The sequence below is a fragment of the Capra hircus genome, chromosome 13 (assembly GCF_001704415.2).
Source record: "Capra hircus breed San Clemente chromosome 13, ASM170441v1, whole genome shotgun sequence".
Taxonomy (NCBI): Eukaryota; Metazoa; Chordata; class Mammalia; order Artiodactyla; family Bovidae; genus Capra; species Capra hircus.
The window spans coordinates 30,794,473-30,818,354 of NC_030820.1; the positions used below are offsets into that span (position 1 = coordinate 30,794,473).

General features: G+C 39.6%; 1 protein-coding gene across 1 annotated transcript in view; it reads right to left on the reverse strand.

Annotated features, from left to right (window-relative positions):
* The window catches only part of CUBN (cubilin), a 272,327-nt gene that overhangs the window by 176,632 nt on the left and 71,813 nt on the right, over window positions 1-23,882 (reverse strand). Inside the window, exons 23-27 of the mRNA XM_005687978.3 lie at window positions 16,862-17,054; window positions 13,927-14,087; window positions 13,312-13,493; window positions 11,940-12,096; window positions 10,395-10,582 (exon numbers count right to left, since the gene is read on the reverse strand). Of these exons, the coding sequence (XP_005688035.2) occupies window positions 10,395-10,582; window positions 11,940-12,096; window positions 13,312-13,493; window positions 13,927-14,087; window positions 16,862-17,054 (881 nt within the window). The remainder of the gene's footprint in view (window positions 1-10,394; window positions 10,583-11,939; window positions 12,097-13,311; window positions 13,494-13,926; window positions 14,088-16,861; window positions 17,055-23,882) is intronic.

Consider the following 23,882-nt stretch of genomic DNA (forward strand, 5'->3'; position numbering starts at 1 on the left):
TGCCATTTCCAGAGGATCTTCCTGACCCAAGGATTGAACCCATGTCTCCTGTGTCTCCTGCGTTGACAGGCAGATTCTTTACCTCTGAGCCACCTGGAGAGCCCACAGTATTCCTTAATCAGGCCTGTGGGCCTGATGCTGCAGAGATGTAGTTACGGAAAACACTGCTCAGGCTGCAAACTTGGACAACATGAGTGTAAGACTGGAAGACTGATGGACTTCAGTGATGTTCTCAAGGATGCTTTTCATTAGCAGTGCACTGTTTTGTTGCTGAAAGGAGGACATGGAAGTGCAAAAAGCAATGATATAAATATCTGGGGAAGATGACATCAGAAAGAGGATTTGGCAAGGGATGAAGTGAATCTTATAAAGGCTACAGAGAAATACATTTGTCAGAAGTCACTGACATAATTGAGAGGACTTGAAATGGACATAAGGGGAAAGGGAAGGCATTAGAAAGAATGTTGAAATGATATATGGAAGATGATAGTGGCAAAGGTGTCAAATAAAGAAGGTGGGGAAGAAGTTTAGAGTCAGAATTCACATACTGCAAAGTGAATCTGACATTTTAATGTACTGAGATAAATATAATAGCATCAGTAAGCCTTAGTGAATCAAAGCATATAATGTATGCTTGATTTTGTACAGCTTTGGCTGTAGCAGTGGAAAAGAAAGCCCTTATGAAAAAGAAACATGGAACAGCCCTTGAAGGTGTATGCTAAGAAGACACCTATTATAATCCTTACAACTTCACAGGAGAGAGTTTTGAAGTGAGGATGAAACGTGCTGTCGTGATGGAAGTGGGCTGCAGACAGTGGCCCCAGCTGCTAAGCTGAGGCTAATGGAGGGTTTGCTCTGTTGGGATCCCTGGGGATTTTGACAGAATGGGGCAGGGATGGGGTCTAGGGTCTATGAATATATTTTTAAACAAGTTACCTAAATGATTCTGGAATGAAGCCAGATTTAGTAGGCAGTTATGGGGGCTTTATCCTCTACATCACCTTCTTCCTCAGCAGAAGTTTTTTGCTTTTTCCTTTTAAAGGAAAGATATCAACACTAGTGGAGCAAAAAGACACCAGCAATGGCAGAGGTCAGATGTCTACGCGGACATCTCACAGGTGTCTTGTTCTTAAAAAAAAGCATGCTGTTTGCTGAATTCTTTATATTCTGTACTCTGTCAGAGAGTGCTGAGTGAAGCGATGCGCTCTCCTGAACTAATCCTGACCAGCAGAGACGTGGCTGTGACTGTAGAAATGAACAAGCCATTACAAGAGAGTGATTGATCCATTTCCTCCGAGCCTGTGATGACATGTCAGTCATGGGCCTGAGGCTTTAGGGAGAGAGATTCTGAAAGGAGATATGAGGACATGGACCCCCCCCAAAAAAAATTTAACTAAAAAATTAATGAAAGAACAAAGAAATTCAATAGAAAAAGGAAATTCAAGAAAAAAGATATACTCTTAAAAAAAAATTAAACTCTGTCCACAAAGTCAGGAATAATTTGGGGGTTGGGGTAGGTAAGAAAAGGGAAACCCTCTGAAGAACTCAGTCTAGGAAAAAAACCCATGGACCTACATGGTAGCTTTCTGACCATCCCACGAGCACACACACAAATTAGCTAAACTTTGGGATATGGCGCAGTTAGAAAGAAATGTCTATTTTTTTTAAGCTATGAATGGGGCAAAAGAAAGATGAAATGTGAGTTGGACCAATGCTTAGAGAAGACAGTGTAACATGATGAAGGTGAAGTAGAAAGACACCTCTATGATTTTGAAACTGGGAGAAGAAACAGGAAATCCAATTTAGAGAATAAGACTGTCAGTGCCTTTAAAAGAATTTTCCCATGCTTAAGTGCATTACACCGTATAGTCCTGGGAGGTATGGTCACTACAGAACAAATTGTGTAATCTTGCTCACTTCATAGGAAATTCAAACCACACTTCAGGGGAACCCCCTGGTGGTCCAGTGGCTAGGACTCCACACTTTCACTCTTGACAGCCCAGGTTCAACACTTAGTTGAGGAACTAAGATCACACAAGCCGCAAAAAGAGAACACAGCCAAAAAAGAGAACAAAAGGCTTTAGCACACTGGCAGAATCCACGTATGTCCCTGCTGAAAGGTCTTGCCTCTTTCCACAGATGTGAACTATGAGCAACTCAGGCCAGAGGGCTAGACCTTCCTGCCCCTGGTCAGAGCTGGTCATACTGAACAGAGGGGCACTTATCCATTGACAGCTAGATCCTTGCCTGTTGTCAGACTCAAAGAGATGAGCACCTGGTGACAGATGTAACCTGTCACCAAGGGAAAGTCAAGTTGTTTGTAGGCACCCGAGGCCCACGGCCTTGCAGTGTCATGGCTGGGGTGCCCTTTTTTAAGATGAATCTGTGAAACTGCAGAAACTCGGAGGAAGTTTTTGAGATGAAAAATGAGGCCAGAGTCTATGTTCACAGTAAGAAACAAGAAAGTCAGAAAAAAGAAGAAGGGAGTCACTCCTGAGCCTTCCTAGTCCCGGCCCTCTCCCAGCTTTTCAGTTGATCCCGTGTGTCATGAGGCTTCTTTCTCACTTTCCTAGGGTAAGAGCCATTTCACAAACACTAGTCTTTTCCCCATGGGTCAGTTTGAGTGTGTATCTACAACCAAGAGTATAAGGCAGAAGAGGGAACATAGGCAGATGCCAGAGGTCCGAAGAGAAAATGTCTTAACTTCCAAAATGTGGGAAAGATTTATTCTGGAATCTCACAGGTGAGTAAGATGGATGGTAATTTGGGGGAAAAATTCTACATTGGACCCTGGTCATAAGTTGTCAGTATGAAGCAAAGATATAATAAATGATCACTGTTTCCCTATGCAAGTTCAGTTCAGTTGCTCAGTCATGTCTGACTATCTGTGACCCCAGGAATCGAAGCACGCCAGGCCTCCCGGTCCATCAACAACTCCCGGAGTTCACTCAGACTCATGGCCATCCAGTCGGTGATGCCATCCAGCCATCTCATCCTCTGTCGTCCCCTTCTCCTCCTGCCCCCAATCCCTCCCAGCATCACAGTCTTTTCCAATGAGTCAACTCTTCACATGAGGTGGCCAAAGTACTGGAGTTTAAGCTTGAGCATCATTCCTTCCAAAGAAATCCCAGGGTTGATCTCCTTCAGAATGGATTGGTTGGATCTCCTTGCAGTCCAAGGGACTCTCAAGAGTCTTCTCCAACACCACAGTTCAAAAGCATCAATTCTTTGGTGCTCAGCCTTCTTCACAGTCCAACTCTCACATCCATACATGACCACTGGAAAAACCATAGCCTTGACTAGACGGACCTTAGTCGGCAAAGTGATGCCTTTGCTTTTGAATATGCTGTCTAGGTTGGTCATAACTTTTCTTCCAAGGAGTAAGCGTCTTTTAATTTCATGGCTGCAGTCACCATCTGCAGTGATTTTGGAGCTCAGAAAAATAAAGTCTGACACTGTTTCCACTGTTTCCCTATCTATTTCCCATAAAGTGATGGGACTGGATGCCATGATCTTCGTTTTTTGAATGTCAAGATTTAAGCCAACTTTTTCATTCTCCTCTTTCACTTTCATCAAGAGGCTTTTCAGTTCCTCTTCACTTTATGCCTTACGAGTGGTGTCATCTGCATATCTGAGGTTATTGATATTTCTCCTGGAAATCTTGATTCCAGCTTGTGTTTCTTCCAGTCCAGGATTTCTCATGATGTACTCTGCATAGAAGTTAAATAAGCAGGGTGACAATATACAGCCTTGACGTATTCCTTTTCCTATTTGAAACCAGTCTGTTGTTCCAGTCCAGCTCTAACTGTTGCTTCCTGACCTGCATACAGATTTCTCAAGAGGCAGGTCAGGTGGTCTGGTATTCCCATTTCTCTCAGACTTTTCCACAGTTTATTGTGATCTACACAGTCAAAAGCTTTGGCATAGTCAATAAAGCAGAAATAGATTTTTTTTGGAACACTCTTGCTTTTTCCATGATCCAGTGGATGCTAGCAATTTGATCTCTGGTTCCTCTGCCTTTTCTAAAACCAGCTTGAACATCAGGAAGTTCACGGTTCACATATTGCTGAATTTTGAGCATTACTTTACTAGCATGTGAGATGAGTACAATTGTGTGGTAGTTTGAGCATTCTTTGACATTTCCTTTCTTTGGGATTGGAATGAAAACTGACCTTTTCCAGTCCTGTGGCTACTGCGGAGTTTTCCAAATTTGCTGGCATATTGAGTGCAGCACTTTCACAGCATCATCTTTCAGGATTTGAAATAGCTCAACTGGAATTCCATCACCTCCACTAGCTTTGTTTGTAGTGATGCTTTCTAAGGCCCACTTGACTTCATATTCCAGGATGTCTGGCTCTAGATGAGTGATAATACCATTGTGATTATCGGGGTCGTGAAGATCTTTTTTGTACAGTTCTTATTATGTATTCTTGCCACCTCTTCTTAATATCTTCTGCTTCTGTTAGGTCCATACCATTTCTGTCCTTTATCGAGCCCATCTTTGCATGAAATGTTCCCTTGGTATCTCTAATTTTCTTGAAGAGATCTCTAGTCTTTCCCATTCTGTTGTTTTCCTCTATTTCTTTGCACTGATCGCTGAAGAAGGCTTTCTTATCTCTTCTTGCTATTCTTTGGAACTCTGCATTCAGATGCTTGTATCTTTCCTTTTCTCCTTTGCTTTTTGCCTCTCTTCTTTTCGCAGTTATTTGTAAGGCCTCCTCAGACTGCCATTTTGCTTTTTTGCATTTCTTTTCCATGGGGATGGTCTTGATCCCTGTCTTCTGTACAATGTCACGAACCTCATTCCATAGTTCACTCTATCTATCAGATGTAGACGCTTAAATCTATTTCTCACTTCCACTGTATAATCATAAGGGATTTGATTTAGGTCATACCTGAATGGTCTAGCGGTTTTCCCTACTTTCTTCAATTTAAGTCTGAATTTGGTAATAAGGAGTTCATGATCTGAGCCACAGTCAGCTCCCGGTCTTGTTTTTGTTGACTGTATAGAGCTTCTCCATCTTTGGCTGCAAAGAATATAATCAATCTGATTTCGGTGTTGGCCATCTGGTGATGTCCATGTGTAGAGTCTTCTCTTGTGTTGTTGGCAGAGGGTGTTTGCTATGACCAGTGCATTTTCTTGGCAAAACTCTATTAGTCTTTGCCCTGCTTCATTCTGCATTCCAAGGCCAAATTTGCCTGTTACTCCAGGTGTTTCTTGACTTTCTACTTTTGCATTCCAGTCCCCTGTAATTAAAACGACATCTTTTTTGGGTGTTAGTTCTAAAAGGTCTAGTAGGTCTTCATAGAACCATTCAACTTCAGCTTCTTCAGTATTACTGGTTGTGGCATAGACTTGGATTACTGTGATATTGAATGGTTTGCCTTGGAAATGAACAGAGATCATTCTGTCGTTTTTGAGATTGCATCCAAGTACTGCATTTCAGACTCTTCTGTTGACCATGACGGCTACTCCATTTCTTCTGAGGGATTCCTGCCTGCAGTAGTAGATATAATGGTCATCTCAGTTAAATTCACTCATTCCAGTCCATTTTAGTTCGCTGATTCCTAGAATGTCGATGTTCACTCTTGCCATCTCTTATTTGACCACTTCTAATTTGCCTTGATTCATGGACCTGACATTCCAGGTTCCTATGCAATATTGCTCTTTACAGCATCAGGCCTTGCTTCTATCACCAGTCACATCCACAACAGGGTATTGTTTTTGCTTTGGCTCCATCCCTTCATTCTTTCTGGAGTTATTTCTCCACTGATCTCCAGTAGCATGTTGGGCACCTACTGACCTGGGGAGTTCCTCTTTCAGTATCCTATCATTTTGCCTTTTTATACTGTTCATGGGGTTCTCAAGGCAAGAATACTGAAGTGGTTTGCCATTCCCTTCTCCAGTGGACCACATTCTGTCAGACCTCTCCACCATGACCCGCCCATCTTGGGTGGCCTCCTGGGCATGGCTTGGTTTCATTGAGTTAGACAAGGCTGTGGTCCTAGTGTGATTAGACTGACTAGTTTTCCCTATGCAAAGGTCATGCTAAATAGCATGAATTTCTCTTGGTGACAGGGTCACTGAAGTGGTCAACTTGGGAGTTCCATGGAAACTCCCAAGTGATAATTCTGAAAGAGAACACACGCGGAGTGTGCGTGGTATCACGGCTTGGGGCATTGGCATGGAGCCACAGTGCCTGGTGGAAAGCCTGGCTCTGGTAATATAATCTGTGTGACTGTGGACAACTTTCCTTTGTCTTAGTTTCCTCACCTGTCAAATGAGATCATGATATTTTCTACATCACACAGTTGCTTCAAGAATTATCTAATAAGTAATGCATTTGACAAATACGAGCTATTATTATTACCAACTTCGTTTGAATGGTGCTTTCCCAAAAGTGTTCAATAACAGAAGCGTTTTAACCCAAGAAACCTATCATTTTAGAATACTTGAAACAGGTAGCATCTTTCTGATATTTTATCAATTATTTTTAAAGAAGTCACAGGCCAATGAGTCTACATGCAAATAAATAATACTCTGAAGACCAGAGGATTTAGAGGAATCACCGTGAGATGGAATTCTGAGGCAAAATAGTCCAGTATAACTTACTAGAAATATCCTATGTTTGGCTATGAAGTCACTGCCAATCGTGTAAAAATGACCTGGAGACCACAGGTGTTTAATATCATCTAACACTACAATGTGGCTAACAACAAACCTATTCAATCTCAGCCTGCAACACTAGAACACACAAACCAGATAATATAGTCCAACGCCAAGTTAGTAGGAGAACTGAATACAATCCTGGACCATATTTGAAGAGACACTGACATACCAGGGAGCACGAAGCAGAGGGCGTCCCATGGGAGCTGACCTTTCTGGACCCTTGGGAGCATCCCTCCTTGCTTATTACTGTTGCCTTCTATTCTAGTCTCTTCCTTCAGCTTCCACGACACAAAAGCCTCTTGGTTTTCCTCCATCCTTGGCTCCCCACACACAGGCTCCCAGAACCAACACAGTTTCTGGATTTCCTGTACATTTTTGTGCTGATTTTTCCCAAATCCATTACTTTTGCTTGTATTTTCAATACTAATTTAAAAACTTCTTTTTCCAGATACAGCCCTGGTCTCAAAATTAAAATGAAAAAGCACAATCAAGTAATAAAATACAAAAAGAATCCTAAGGTTGACTTCCTAAAACTGCAGGGGCAACACAGCCTTACTCCTTTAAGCAAATGACCCTTCCTCCCACTAAGTCTTTTATTTCCAAATCTGAATCCTTTCATTCCACCCAGAGGACAAAGGAATAGAGGATGGATTCGTTTCCCGGTGGGATCTTTACCACCCCACACGTCTCAGCAAAGCTGGGCGCAGTGTCCGACCAGCGCCTAATCAAGTCCTTGCATAGTTTCAGTTCTGTTAATTGAAAGTAACTCAATTCTGGCTGCAGTCACAGCTACTCACTTTGAACTTGGCTAAATCACTTGAAAAAAACCCTTGAACTAGAAGTTATAAAATAATGGAAGCTAGGTTTTATGTTTGTGGCTATTCTCTCCATTAATGGTCATTTGTGCTTTTAGAATTTCCATCATAAGCCAGCCATTGTAGCAATTGCTTTGGTCTTGCCCCTTGGCTTACAGAAATGGAAAACATCTCCTCCCTCTGGCAACAGTGTCATTCTTTGGAAGGCTTAGCTGAACTTCTGGTTCTCATTCTGTATTTTTGTGGCTTTCACCATCACTGTTGCACAAGATACGCGGCCCGTCTGTAACATCATCTGCGGAATGGCTCTGCTGTTGTTGGAACAAGTTTTCTAACACCTCCAAAAATTATCCGACGGACCGTTTTGTTACCATTTCACCCTCAAGTAAGTCCAAAGAGGTGGAGTCTCATCCCTGGAAAGGTTTCATCTCATTTGCTCCCACTCTTTCTGCCAAAGCCGCCCTTAAAGCCCAGTACAAAAGCTTCCTGTTGGCCCTGCTCTCGGCATTGTGCTTTTATCAAATAAGGCGCCCAGCAGATTGGTAAACATGCAATACTCTGCACACCCATGAATTCTATTTTGGTATGTGCTCAAAGTGGTAGAATTGTAGTGAATGTGTAGAGATTACACAAAAATGCAGTTTGGAATTCAGTTCTTTCTTATAGCTTATCTTTCAGCTGATGCTAAAATATGGCTGTGATGTTCAGTTTAACCGGAACTTACTGAACTCCCATAAGACCTCAATTCTGTAATCAGGGCCTGGGCTACAAAGTTAGCTGGAGACAGTTCTCACCTCCAAAAAGCTTACAGTCCAGTAGGGCATGTGGGCACAATCACACATGGTAAAAATATGAGATGACAAACTGCTATGTCTGTGGTATGAACAAGTGGCTTTGAAAGAAACTTTTGTATTTTTTCCTAAAGAATGAACAAAATCTGACCATGTGGAGAAAAGAAGATGATCGCTCCAGGTAAATGGAATGAGACAAATATGCCATCATCAAGTTGTGAAGACCACCTGAGCACTAGATCAAGAAAGTAAAGTGAAGTGAAAGCCACTCAGTCGTGTCTGACTCTCTGCGACCCAGTGGACTGTAGCCTGCCAGGCTCCTCTGTCCATGGAATTCTCTAAGCAAGAATACTGGAGTGTGTAGCTGTTCCTTCCCTTCTCCAGGAGATTTTCCCAACCCAGGGATTGAACCCAGGGGATTCTTCACCATCTGAGCCACCAGGGAAGCCTAAGAATACTGGAGCGGATGGCCTATCCCTTCTCCAGCAAATCTTCCTGAGCCAGGAATCAAACTAGGGTCTCCTGCACTGCAGGTAGATTCTTTACCAGCTGAGCTACCAGGGAAGCCCACAGATTGAGGAAAGGGGATTTTAAAATCTCTGTCAAGTTTGTGCTTTTTTAATGTTTGTTTCATGTTGTCTCATGTTTTCTTTGACTACTAGTAAATATAACTTTCTGGTGGCTAAACACTATGGTTACTATTTCTCTAATACTGAGTTTTTCTAAATATAAAGCAAGATTTTTTTTAACCCTCAAAAATATCCTTCAAAGGCAAGGAATCCATATATTAATATTCAGCACCTTACTAAGTCTCTCACAGCTTTCTCTTCTTTGCTTTGAAAAATGAAAGTGCTATTTGGAAAAGATATGATAATCTCAAATGGCCTCCATCAATGCTAGCTTTTTTTTTTTTTTAAGAATTGCTTAAAAATAGGGTTAAAACACTTTTACAAAGGTAAAGGCTTTTTCTGTGATTCCCACACCACAGCCCCCTCCCCCACCCTGGGACTATGTCCCGAAAGTTACATACACTGGATGGTGAAAGTCTTTGCAAGCAAAACTTCCAAAAATCACTGTCCATCTTAAAGAGAACGATACTCAATTATTAAGTTGTGGATAGAAGGGATACAGGAAATGTCCTAATGTTATCAGAGCGGGGACTGGCCTCTTAGAAAAGATCTCTAGTGAAAACATTATATGTGGATTAGAAGTATTATATGCTAGCATGGAGATGGAGATAAAGATGATGTGTTAAGTGACTCAAAAGTGATTTTATTAATGATGAGAACTAGATGTCAAAATATATGTAAACAGTCTGAGTAAAATTGTTTTATGAAAGTGGAAACTAACATTCTAAATTAATACAATGGCTTATAAAATATATAATTTTATATATGATTATATAATTACATTAATAAAGAAAGATAAGTAACCACCTAACTTTTCAATCTATACCTCCACAAAGTTGCATATTCAAATCAACAAGAAAGCTTTGGTAAATAAAATATTTTATCATAAAAGTAGCATATTACCTTCTATTTGGAGGTACCTAATTTTCCAGCAACTTTCATTGCATAGCATTGTATACAGAAAGTTCAATAAATGCTACTTGTGGTCATTATTACAGCAAACAGAAACTTCCATTTTACAAAGAGAAAAATTAACTGAAATGAACTCAGGTGTAAAAATAAAACACAAGAATCAAAACCATGATTCCCAGTATCAGCTTAATTAGGTATTAAAGTCATGATATTTAAATACTTTCTGATCTCTCTTTATAAATAAGAACAAACAAAAAATAACCAATAAAACCAGAAGTTGTTCTTCTACTTCTGCATTTTTTAGGTAAGATGAGGTTACTCAGTCCAGAAATTACATTGAAACCTTAAAACACAGATAGTTATTTGTGCATATAATTTAATGGATTAAATATCCTTATTATTAAGATGATGCAATGAAAGAGACATGAAACACATCTGTCCACATACCATGTATAGTCAGCATATTACAGACATATAGGACAGGGTGAATGGTTTGGTTCTGCAAAGCATGATAACTTACCTTGGTTTGTTAACTTGAACAGAAAATACAGTGATTATTTAGCTTCAGAATACATACCTCTAAATAGTCAGTGGAGCAGTTTGTGTAATATTCCAATTCAAATGCTAAAAACGTATAATTCACAGTGTTTCCAGTTGTTGCTTGGATGGTCCAGTTGCAACGCTGGTTGACCGAATAGGGATTTGGATAATGTATACTCTCTAAGATGCCATAGGTTTGATTCACAATCACCACGTTATCACATGCTGGGAAAAATAACAATGACTGTTAACCACTATCATACGTTATCATAATTGCCCCAAGATGTGTATGATTTTTCTATAGGAAAACATCTATGTTAAAAAGAAACATATATATGTATGTATACACAACACACACACACATGCATACAAATAAATAGATGCATACATACACAGGTAGCTGGTGCAGCATTTTTATATGGGAATGGTCTCCATTTAGAACAAATGTGAAATAATATTTAAATGAATTAATAAACTTTAAAGTGTCATGAAAATTGCCTGTGTTAAAATTGGCATCATGTTCCTGTGAATTGGTACAGAGCAGAATAGCGTAGCCTGACTCACACATCAGTCTAATTTGTTTGTTTAGAAAAGTGTATTAAACATTCTATGCTTCTGTTTCTCTAACTTTAGCATTTGGAAGAGACAGAAATCTTGACCTTTAAATTCAACAGTTTAGAAACACAAAGTCTTATGTGAGTGCTAAAAATGATTAACAACATGGCTTTGTTCAACATTCAAAAGTCAGCATGAAATTCATAATAAAGACTCTGTTATTCCTCTAGTTAGTCATCAGGAAGATTCAGTTGAATAGAAGCAATGTAAAAGATTTGAAGAAGAAATGAAAACATTAAATTTTGAAAAAAAAAAAGTCTTCAATCCGATGGTGGCATTTTCTTTAGCTGAGTTTTCAACACAGCCATACTAGGCACTTCTACGTATGGCTAGTCTTGGGAGCCACTGCCAAATTCCACCAAACTTAATGACTTGAATGAGGCTTAGGTATGCCTTTTCTCCAGTCTTTTTCATATTGTATGATGTGTAATAAAAAAGAATGGGAAAATAAATATATTGAAAAACTGTCACTGAAAAATGTGGTTCGTAGTTGCATTTCTCCTACATTGCTTCTTGACAGGTGACTGGGACACCATTTGTAAGACACTGAGGTCAACGGTTTCCCTCAATAAAATTTAACTACCTTTTGAGATAGAAGACAAAAACAATAGTGTTGGATAACTTTGTATAATGGAATAGTGTCCCATTATTGACAGTCCCAATTAGAAGACTGTTATGTTTAATTCAGATGAAAACCCATTAGCTGCTAACCAGTTACACCAATCTTTAAATTGTGGTTATCTCAGCAAATTCTTCTTCCAGGCTTCTGAGCTTACCACATGTGTTAGTTACATGACATTATACTCAATGTGTAAGCATTTCTCCATCAAACAGAGTTAAACTTTTTCATAAGGAGCTAAGATTTATTTCTGTTGCTCAAACCAATGGGTTACACTTCTTTCAATTTGCTTCATTCAAGAGACTGAATACCCATTGCAGTCACTGAGCAACCAATACACACACTTACTCTGCTGGTATTTGACCAGGAAGCCACCTCCTTGCTGGCCTTCATCTGTCCTCAGTTTTAAAGACATGCTGTCTCCACTGGAACGGATGACAGGTGGTTTCTCATTCCCACAAAGCTGAGTTAACAGATGAGAGCTGGTACTTGACCCATCATATACCTTTAAGAAAACATTTTATTGTTTGTTTATTTGTTTGTTTTCTTGTCATGCCACAAGGCATGCAAGATCTTAGTTCCCTGACCAGGGAACAAACTTGTGCCCCCTGCAACGGAAGTGCAGAGTCTTAATCACTAGACCACCAAGGAAGTTCCAAGAAAATATTTTAAATGTCAGATGATTATGGCTGTAAACATTATTTAAATGACTGTGCAATTCTTGATAAGTGGGGAAGAAATACAAAATGATATAACAATAGAAGAGCCCTGAATCAAATATCTTATAAAATTGTATTTAAATGTTTATAAACTTGAGCTATGTACTCAAGCTGTGGCTGTATATAAAAGAAAGGGAGAGAACCTAGCCTGAAATGTAAAGATTAAAAATAAAGGATTATTACATGTTTTTGAGACCATAGCTATTATCAGTAGTCTTCCTTGCTTTTTTATTTCATAGTTTATCATTTATGACACTCTAACACATTTTTTATTTAGATGGTTATTTAATGGACATGGTGACTTACTGGTATTGTAAAAAGCTCTGTTTTATTGACTTCAGTTATCTTCTTTAATTCAACCTCTGACACAGTCCTCTAGATTGTTAGTTTTCAATACATATATAGAAATCATGTAGATAATAACTATGATAAATCTCATAACCCCTTTCAGGAGATTTTTAACCGTATCTTAACAGTTTATGCTGCTGCTGCTACTGCTAAGTCGCCTCAGTCATGTCCGACTCTGTGCGACACCATAGACAGCAGCCCACCAGGCTCCCCCGTCCCTGGGATTCTCCAGGCAAGAACACTGGAGTGGGCCACCATTTCCTTCTCCAGTGCATGAAAGTGAAAAGTGAAAGGGAAGTCGCTCAGTCATGTTTGACTCTTCGCGACCCCATGGACTACAGCCCACCAGGCTTCTCTACCATGGGATTTTCCAGGCAAGAGTACTGGAGTGGGGTGCCATTGCCCTCTCCGTTAACAGTCTATATTCAATATATTTTAAAGACTTAGTGTACCAAGCCACTCATTAATATATGCTATACTTAGAAAGGTATTTTCATCAAATTTTTAAAAAAATTTTTATTTTGTTTAAGTTTTTAATGTGGATATTGTTTAAATGATCCCTTTCCCTGAATATCAGAAATAAAAAATGATGCATCGATGTGCACTGGGCAAGATGGGAGCAGTGAAAGCTACAAGTGAAACTTCATACATACAGCAAGATAGTCTTGACTACAATTTGGATGATACTCCAAATGGAAGTCTTCAAACTCCAGCAGGAACGGACTGCCATGGCTGGCCTTCAGCCACCAGGAGCACTCAGAGCTGTGATAGTAGGGCATCGGGTAGTTGGGGGACGTGAATGTGCCGGTGGACGTGGTGAGATTGCCTCCACAACCTGTGGGAGAAAGACTGGGGATAATACACAGTCTTCTCTTTCTGTAAAACGGAATTCTTTTGTCTATTTCAAACTGGTGCTACTGTCGCTACCCTTAAAAACCAGGTTGCAAAACAACTCTGCACCACCAAAGACTAGTTGGCCTAAAATCTCAGTTCACATCAATGTACTTTCCTTTTCCCAACCAAGATGACCGGCTTGATGAACTATACCAGGGAATATGACATTTTCCCTTACTATGTCCTTCAAAATTAAAAACAAAAACAAAACAGCTAGGGTTAATTCAGAAATATTCACAATGTTGAAGTTTATTACAAATACTACTGACAAAATACAGCTAGGAAAAAAAAAATAGGTACGAGCACAGCAATCCAAGAATGAAAAATCCAATCAGATTGGACTCTCCAATAAAGGACAAGTCTTGGCCATTTACCTGTTAAGGACCCATCCCAGTAAGCCGAGAATCCAGGCCCAGAGCCGAAGAAGTCACTCTTAAATTTTAACCATAACTTGTTACTGTGGGAGATGATTCTTGGAGGTGAATTTGAGCCACAATATTGCCCCAGGAGTGGTGAATTTTCATAACCTCCATTCCTGTGACAAAATATAGGTGTGATCATTTATTAGGTTATTAGGTTATAATATAAACATTTAACATTAATTAACTTTGAGATCAAAAACAGATCCATTTGTCAGTCAACCTCTCTCAGAAATATTCTAAAAACAACTGCAAGCTTTCAGTTTTTCGTTGTATTAAATAGCATGTGAATAACAATTAATAAAATCACCATAATTTATTATTGACCTGAAATTTTATACACCCAATTATAAATGGAGAAAAAGTACTTAATCTTTTTCCTTTCAAATAAAGCATCTGGCAAATGTGTCACAGAACAAAAGATAAAAAAACAAAAATTATTAACAATATAAACAAATGTGGCTTAATTTTACAGAGACACTTGAATGTTTTTCTAATTTGAAAGTTTTCAAAATGTAGTATATTTGATGTAGTTATGCATAGTTTTAAAAATACTTCCTTCCCTAAGAACTTTTGGGGTCTTAAATCTAGTTTACAATCTATAGTTTATAATCTGTATTTTCCAAGCCTAAAAAAAGATTCATTCAACCAATGACTGCTGATAATTAAGAAAATCATCTTATTTTAGCATTGCATGGTGGTGGTGTTCAATCGCTAAGTCATGTTCGACTCTTTGCAGCCCCATGAACTGCAGCATGCCGGGCTTCCCTGTCCTTCACTATGTCTGCTCAAACTCACGTGCATCAAGTTGGGGATGCCATTCAACCATCTCATGCTCTGTCACCCCCTTTTCCTCCTGCCATCAATCTTTCCCAGCATCAAGGAATTGTGATTTATTGTATAAGTAGCTTACTTTACATCAGAGAACTAAATTTATTATAAAATAGTATAAGATTCTAGCCTTTTGAAATGCCAAATAAAAACTTTAACACAATTTTTTAAGGAATCTCCACACTGTTCTCCATAGTGGCTGTACTAGTTTGCATTCCCACCAACAGTGTAGGAGGGTTCCCTTTTCTCCACACCCTCTCCAGCATTTATTGCTTGCAGATTTTTGGATCGCAGCCATTCTGACTGGTGTGAAGTGGTACCTCATTGTGGTTTTGATTTGCATTTCTCTAATAATGAGTGATGTTGAGCATCTTTTCATGTGTTTGTTAGCCATCCGTATGTCTTCTTTGGAGAAATGTCTATTTAGTTCTTTGGCCCATTTTTTGATTGGGTTGTTTATTTTTCTGGAATTGAGCTGCTTAAGTTGCTTGTATATTTTTGACATTAGTTGTTTGTCAGTTGCTTCATTTGCTATTATTTTCTCCCATTCAGAAGGCTGTCTTTTCACCTTGCTTATAGTTTCCTTTGTTGTGCAGAAGCTTTTAATTTTAATTAGATCCCAATTGTTTATTTTTGCTTTTATTTCCAGAATTCTGGGAGGTGGATCATAGAGGATCCTGCTGTGATTTATGTCAGAGAGTGTTTTGCCTATGTTCTCCTCTAGGAGTTTTATAGTTTCTGGTCTTACATTTAGATCTTTAATCCATTTTGAGTTTATTTTTGTGTGCGGTGTTAGAAAGTGATCTAGTTTCATTCTTTTACAAGTGGTTGACCAGTTTTCCCAGCACCACTTGTTAAAGAGATTGTCTTTACTCCATTGTATATTCTTGCCTCCTTTGTCAAAGATGAGGTGTCCATATGTGTGTGGATTTATCTCTGGGCTTTGTATTTTGTTCCATTGATCTATTTGTCTGTCTTTGTGCCAGTACCATACTGTTTTGATGACTGTGGCTTTGTAGTAGAGCCTGAAGTCAGGCAAGTTGATTCCTCCAGTTCCATTCTTATTTCTCAAGATTGCTTTGGCAATTCGAGGTTTTTTGTATTGGAAACAACCTAGATGTCCATCAGCAGATGAATGGATAAGAAAGCTGTGGTACATTTACACAATGGAGTATTACTCAGCCGTTAAAAAGAATTCATTTGAATCAGTTCTGATGAGATGGATGAAACTGGAGCCGATTATACAGAGTGAAGTAAGCGAGAAAGAAAAACACCAATACAGTATACTAACACATATATATGGAATTTAGAAAGATGGCAATGACGACCCTGTATGCAAGACAGCAAAAAAGACACAGATGTGTATAACGGACTTTTGGACTCAGAGGGAGAGGGAGAGGGTGGGATGATTTGGGAGAATGGCATTCTAACATGTATACTATCATGTAAGAATTGAATCGCCAGTCTATGTCTGACGCAGGATACAGCATGCTTGGGGCCGGTGCATGGGGATGACCCAGAGAGATGTTATGGGGAGGGAGGTGGGAGGGGGGTTCATGTTTGGGAACGCATGTAAGAATTAAAGCTTTTAAAATTTAAAAAAAAAAAACTTTAACACAGATGGGCACCAAATTATTAGTCTAATTTAACTCACTGCAATGATCTGGAAATCCAATGGACACAGAAGCCTGGTGGGCTATAGTCCATGGGGTCGCAAAAGAGTCAAACATGACATAGCAACTAAAACAACAATAACGATCTGGGGAGATATTAATATATACTTTAACTCACCTTTACTACAAATATAACTTTAAAAAAATCCATCCTTTCAAAGCACTAAAGAATTAAAGAAAAAAGCCTTGCACTGAAATTCACAAGCCTTTCTGTTTTCCTACTGCTAAGTCAGGTTCCAAACGACAAACTTTACATCTTGTAAGAAAGAGCACAAAAAGGAGCTTCACAGAAAATTTTCTATATTTTTTTCTTATCCTTTCCAAGAAAAATTAAAAGTGAAAATAAATAAGAAAAAAAAAGATTATGAAGAAATAAAGGTGCTTACCTGATTTCCACATAATCTGCTACACATGTGCTACCAATGGCATCCTCCAAGGAGAAGTTTGTGAAGTGTAATGCAATCTGTCGGCTGCTTTCCACTGTGATCCTATAAATGCATTCCAAGTTGTTGGGGTAAAAACGGGGGAAGTTTGGAGAAGTGAAAGTCCCAGATTCCTCTGTATAGTCGTTCAAGCATGCTGTAAAAAGAAACAGATCCCAAGAGGAAAAATAATTTACAAGACAAGACATTTATAAGGCATTTAGTTATATACACGTCATTAATTTATGCTAATATATTTGATTTTCAATATGCCATCTGGGATGTTCAAAGAATGACTTCCTTTCAAAACAGTTTTCTAAATCTCAAAGGCAAAAACAATTACTAATAGTAAACCTAAGCTATATGGTGGAAGTAGTTACATGTAATCACAACTTTTTGGTTCTTGGAAGTACTTTAACTTTTTCTAATCCAAGCAGATTATCATAAATATTAAAACTAGGCTTACCTACAGAAATCACAGGGGAAGTCTTAGTGATAATTCAGTTCTTTCAAACTTTCTTTCAAAATGGTTTTTGTCAAAGCATGCATTTATGAGAAATGACAAAACCAGTACTCAGCCACATGGGGATGAATAGGAGATGAGACCCGGGGATGGGAATGACCTTGAATCAATGCCCAGTTCAGATACCACCAAGCTGTACAACCTTAGGCAAGCTGCTTCATGTTCTGAGCCTCATCCCAAAAACGGAATGTAACTATTTTTGAGTATACACCCAAAAGAGATAATACAGTTAAAGGACTTGAACTTAGTATTGTTCATGCTTTATTGACTATGCCAAAGCTTTTGACTGTGTGGATCACATCAAACTGTGGAAAATTCTTGAAGAAATAGGAATACCAGACCACCTGACCTACCTCCTCAGAAAACTATGCAGGTCAAGAAGCAACAGCTAGAACTGGCATGGGAAAACAGACTGGTTCCAAATAGGAAAAGGAGTATGTCAAAGCTGTATATTGTCACCCTGCTTATTTAACTTATATGCAGAGTACATCATGAGAAATGCTGGACTGGATGAAGCACAGCTTGAATCAAGATTTCCAGGAGAAATATCAATAACCTCAGATATGCAGATGACACCACACTTATGGCAGAAAGTGAAGAACTAAAGAGCCTCTTGATGAAAGTGAAAGAGGAGATTGAAAAAGTTGGCTTAAAGCTCAACATTCAGAAAACGAAGATCATGGCATCTGGTCCCATCACTTCATGGGAAATAGATGGGGAAACAGTGGAAACAGTGGGAGACTTTATATTTGGGGGCCTCCAAAATCATTGCAGATGGTGACTACAGCCGTGAAATTAAAAGATACTTGCTCCTTGGAAGAAAAGTTATGACCAACCTAGACAGCATATTAAAAAGCAGAGACATTACTTTGCCAACAAAGGTCCATCTAGTCAAAGCTATGGTTTTTCCAGCAGTCATCTATGATTGTGAGAGTTGGACTCTAAAGAAAGCTGAGCACCGAAGAACTGATGCTCTTCAACTGTGATGTTGGAGAAGACTCTTGAGAGTCCCTTGGACTGCAAGGAGATCCAACCAGTCCATCCTAAAGGCAATCAGTCCTGAATATTCATTGGAAGGACTGATGTTGAAGTTGAACCTCCAGTACTTTGGCCACCTGATATGAAGAACTGGCTCTTTTGAAAAGACCCTGATGCTGGGAATGATTGAAGGTGGGAGGAGAAGGGGACGACAGAGGATAAGATGGTTGGATGGCATCACCGACTCAGTGGACATGGGTTTTGGTGGACTCTGGGAGTTGGGATGGACAGGGCGGTCTGGCATGCTGCGGTCCATGGGGTCACAAAGAGTTGGACATGACTGAGCAACTGAACTGAACTGAACTGAACATAGTATGTGCTCAGTAAACGACAGAGATTATCACTACACTCTAAAATGCAATAGAGAAGTGTAAGAAAGGCAGAGCATAAATATGAGGAATAAATGAGATCATTCATATAAACCTTTTAGATAGGATAATTTTATTTCCTAAATAACTACTAACTTTTCTACTTTACCAGTTTCAATTTGATCTATTCATCTCTTCATGCTCTCTAGTCACTGACCAACCCACTTAATCTCCTATGCCCTCCAAGTCAGAGGTATTTCCAAAAGAAAATCTGGTTTCAGTGTATCTTCAACTTTATCTGGTAATAACATAAATCTAGTATCCCAGAGTAACTCAAGCCCCTGATGGGCAGGTTTTTGAGAATAAACTATTACTTTTATGATGAATAAAAAAAAGAAAATGAGGGTAGTTGAGTTCAGTTCAGTTCAGTTCAGTAGCTCAGTCGTATCCAACTCTTTGTGACCCCATGAATTGCAGCATGCCAGGCCGCCCTGTCCATCACCATCTCTCGAAGTTCACTCAAACTCACGTCCATCGAGTCGGTGATGCCATCCAGCCATCTCGTCCTCTGTCATCCCCTTCTCCTCCTGCCCCCAGTCCCTCCCAGCATCAGAGTCTTTTCCAATGAATCAACTCTTAGCATGAGGTGGCCAAAGTACTGGAGTTTCAGCTTTAGTGTCATTCCTTCCAAAGAACACCCAGGGCTGATTGCCTTTAGAATGGACTGGTTGGATCTCCTTACAGTCCAAGGGACTCTCAAGAGTCTTCTCCAACACCACAGTTCAAACGCATCAGTTCTTCGGCACTCAGCTTTCTTCACAGTCCAACTCTCACATCCATACATGACTGCTGGAAAACCCATAGCCTTGACTAGACAGACCTTTGTAGGCAATGTAATATCTCTGCTTTTCAATATGGTATCTAGGTTGGTCATAACTTTTCTTCCAAGGAGTAAGTGTCTTTTAATTTCATGGCTGCAGTCACCATCTGCAGTGATTTTGGAGCCCCCCCAAATTAAGCCTGACACTGTTTCCACTGTTTCCCCATCTATTTCCCATGAAGTGATGGGACCAGATGCCATGATCTTCATTTTCTGAAAGCTGAGCTTTAAGCCAGCTTCGTTACTCTCCTCTTTCACTTTCATCAAAAGGCTTTTTAGTTCCTCTTCACTTTCTGCAGTAAGTGTGGTGTCATCTTCATATCTAAGGTTATTGATATTTCTCCTGGCAATCTTGATTCCAGCTTGTGTTTCTTCCAGCCCAGATTTCTCATGATGTACTCTGCATATAAGTTAGGTGTGCTATTTTCCCAAGTTGCTGCTGTATAACCATACTCAAAAAAGAAAAAAGGAACCATTGGCACAGAGATGCACAGAAAACATTACAGGTTCTCCTATCATGTACAGCCCTCAGACTAACAAGCATTTACCACATAGTTGGTTATTTGATTTTAAACAGCAAGTAATCAAGACTTAGCTTACTGAAGGAGTTGACAGTGATATGCATTCAGAGATATGACAGGGATGAATGTTGTTTACCTTTCCATAGTCTGTCAAGATGTTTCTTCAAGGGCCAAAGAATAATGGAAGGAAGAAAAGGAAGGAAGGTCAGAAGAAAGGGAGGAGGGAGGAAGGGAAGGAGGAGGGTGGAAGGGAAGGAGGAGGGAGGAAGGGGAGGGGGAGGGAGGAAGGGAGGGAGGAGCGAGGAAGGGGAGGAGGAGGGAGGAAGGGGAGGGGGAGGGAGGAAGGGAGGGAGGAGCGAGGAAGGGGAGGAGGAGGGAGGAAGGGGAGGGGAGGGAGGAAGGGAGGGAGGAGCGAGGAAGGGGAGGAGGGAGGAAGGGGACGAGGAGGGAGGAAGGGGAGGAGGAGGGAGGAAGGGGAGGAGGCAGGAAAAGGCAGAGATTAAGCAGGGGAAAGCAGGAGCAAGGCTCTGTGTGAAGAGGTGGTATATTAAGTATTTCAGATCCAGTAAGGAGTACTACTGTGATAAAAATTCATGGATCAAATGAACATTAAATAAAGGCTGTGAAACAGTCTCCTTGAGCTGATGAACTGATAGACTGAGCACACACTCACTGAGCTCACCACATTCAGATAGCTCTAAGAATTTATTTCAGAATGCATATTGCTAGGCATTAAGCAAATACAAAAAGAGATATCATTAAAAGGCCAAATAAGGACATGAAATAGAATACTAAAAATATGCTGTAAACCAAAGAGAAGACAGGAAAATAGCAACAGAAGAGCATCTATGAAAAACCCAAACTTAACATCATACTTGGGTAGTAAAGGACTAAGTGCTTTCCTGTCGAGATAAACAGCAAGGCCAGTACGTCCAATCTCACTCCTTCTATTCAATGTTACAGACGGTCCCAATTATGGCAAAAGGCAAATGGAGGGAGACAGACAAACAGATAATGACAAGGGAAAAATAAAACTGTCCTTACAGATATGATCAATTGCCTATTTAAAATACACTAAGAAATCTACTAAAAGATACTGGAACTAATAACTGAGTTTAATAAGATTATAGGATACAAGAGAATTATTCAAAAATCAATTTAATTTTTAAATACTATTCAAATAACTGGAAAATAAAGTTTTAAATACCATTTACAACTGCATAAAAAGCTGTGAAAAGAAGAGAGGCGAAAAGCAAAGGAGAAAAGGAAAGATACAAGCATCTGAATGCAGAGTTTCAAAGAATAGCAAGAAGAGATAAGAAAGCCTTCCTCAGCGATCAATGCAAAGAAATAGAGAAAAAGAACAGAATGGGAAAGACCAGAGATCTCTTCAAGAATATTAGAGATAGCAAGGGAACATTTCATGCAAAGATGGGCTCGATAAAGGACAGAAATGGTGTGGAGCTAACAGAAGCAGAAGATATTAAGAAGAGGTGGCAAGAATACATAGAAGAACTGTACAAAAAAGATCTTCACAACCCAGATAATCACAAAGGTGTGATCACTCACCTAGAGCCAGACATCCTGGAATGTGAAGTCAAGTGGGCCTTAGAAAGCATTACTACGAACAAAGCTAGTGGAGGTGATGGAATTCCAGCTGAGCTCTTTCAAATCCTGAAAGATGATGCTGTGAAAGTGCTGCACTCAATATGCCAGCAAATTTGGAAAACTCAGCAGTGGCCACAGGACTGGAAAAGGTCAGTTTTCATTCCAATCCCAAAGAAAGGCAACACTAAAGAATGCTCAAACTACCGCAAAATTGCACTCATCTCACATGCTAGTAAAGTAATGTTCAAAATTCTCCAAGCCAAGCTTCAGCAATATGTGAACCGTGAACTTCCTGATGTTCAAGGTGGTTTTAGAAAATGCAGAGGAACCAGAGATCAAATTGCCAACATCCGCTGGATCATGGAAAAAGCAAGAGAGTTCCAGAAAAACATCTATTTCTGCTTTATTGACTATGCCAAAGCCTTTGACTGTGTGGATCACAATAAACTGTGGAAAATTCTGAAAGAGATGGGAATACCAGACCACCTGACCTGCCTCTTGAGAAATCTGTATGCAGGTCAGGAAGCAACAGTTAGAACTGGACATGGAACAACAGATTGGATCCAAATAGGAACAGGAGTACGTGAAGGCTGTATATTGTCACCTTGCTTATTTAACTTCTATGCAGAGTACATCATGAGAAATCCTGGGCTGGAAGAAACACAAGCTGGAATCAAGATTGCTGGGAGAAATATCAATAACCTCAGATATGAAGATGACACTACCCTTATGGCAGAAAGTGAAGAGGACCTAAAAAGCCTCTTGATGAAAGTGAAAGAGGAGAGTGAACAAGTTGGCTTAAAGCTCAACATTCAGAAAACGAAGATCATGGCATCCGGTCCCATCACTTCATGGGAAATAGATGGGGAAACAGTGGAAACAGTGTCAGACTTTATTTTTGGGGGCTCCAAAATCACTGCAGATGGTGACTGCAGCCATGAAATTTAAAGACACTTACTCCTTGGAAGAAAAGTTATGACCAACCTAGATAGCATATTCGAAAGCAGAGATATTACTTTGCTGACTAAGGTCCATCTAGTCAAGGCTATGGTTTTTCCAGTAGTCATGTATAGATGTGAGAGTTGGACTGTGAAGAAGGCTGAGCGCTGAAGAATTGATGTGTTTGTACTGTGGTGTTGGAGAAGACTCTTGAGAGTCCCTTGGACTGCAAGGAGATCCAACCAGTCCATTTTGAAGGAGATCAACCCTGGGATTTCTTTGGAAGGAATGATGCTAAAGCTGAAACTCCAGCTGAAACTTTGGCCACCTCATGTGAAGAGTTGACTCATTGGAAAAGACTCTGATACTGGGAGGGATTGTGGGCAGGAGGAGAAGGGGACGACAGAGGATGAGACGGCTGGATGGCATCACTGACTCGATGGACATGAATCTGAGTGAACTCCGGGAGTTGGTGATGGACAGGGAGGCCTAGCGTGCTGCGATTCATGGGGTCGCAAAGAGTCAGACACGGCTGAGTGACTGAACTGAACTTAAAAAGCATAAAGCACTTGACAGAAAATTTAATGGGAAGAAACAAAAATTCTACAGTGAAAACTTTAAAACATAGCTGAAAGATATTTCAAAAGATTTGAATAAATAGAGAAGTAAATATGATAATGAATTGGAAGACTCATTGTAAGATGCCCTTTGTCCTAAGATTCATCTATATATTCAGTCCAATCTTAATCAAATTCCCAACAAGCTTGTGTTTGTTTGTTTGTTTCTTCAGTTCAAATTGAAAAATGATTCTAAAATTATATATGGAAGTATAAAAAGCCTAGGATAATCAAAACAATTTTGAAAAATCTGGATGATTTACATTCCCGATCTTAAAATAAACTATAAAATCACATAATATGAAGTAATAGAATCTATTGTCATAGGGGAAGATACATAGATCAATAGGTTAGAACAGCCATTCCAGAAACTGACAAGATACAAGGACAATTAGTTTTCAACAACAATGCAAAGGCAATTCAGTGCATAAGGACAATCTTTTCAACAAATAGTGCCTGAATCATTAAATATCATTTGCTAAGCAAACAAGCAACCTTTAATACATAACTCACATTACATAGGAAAATTAACTCAAAATGGATCATAAACA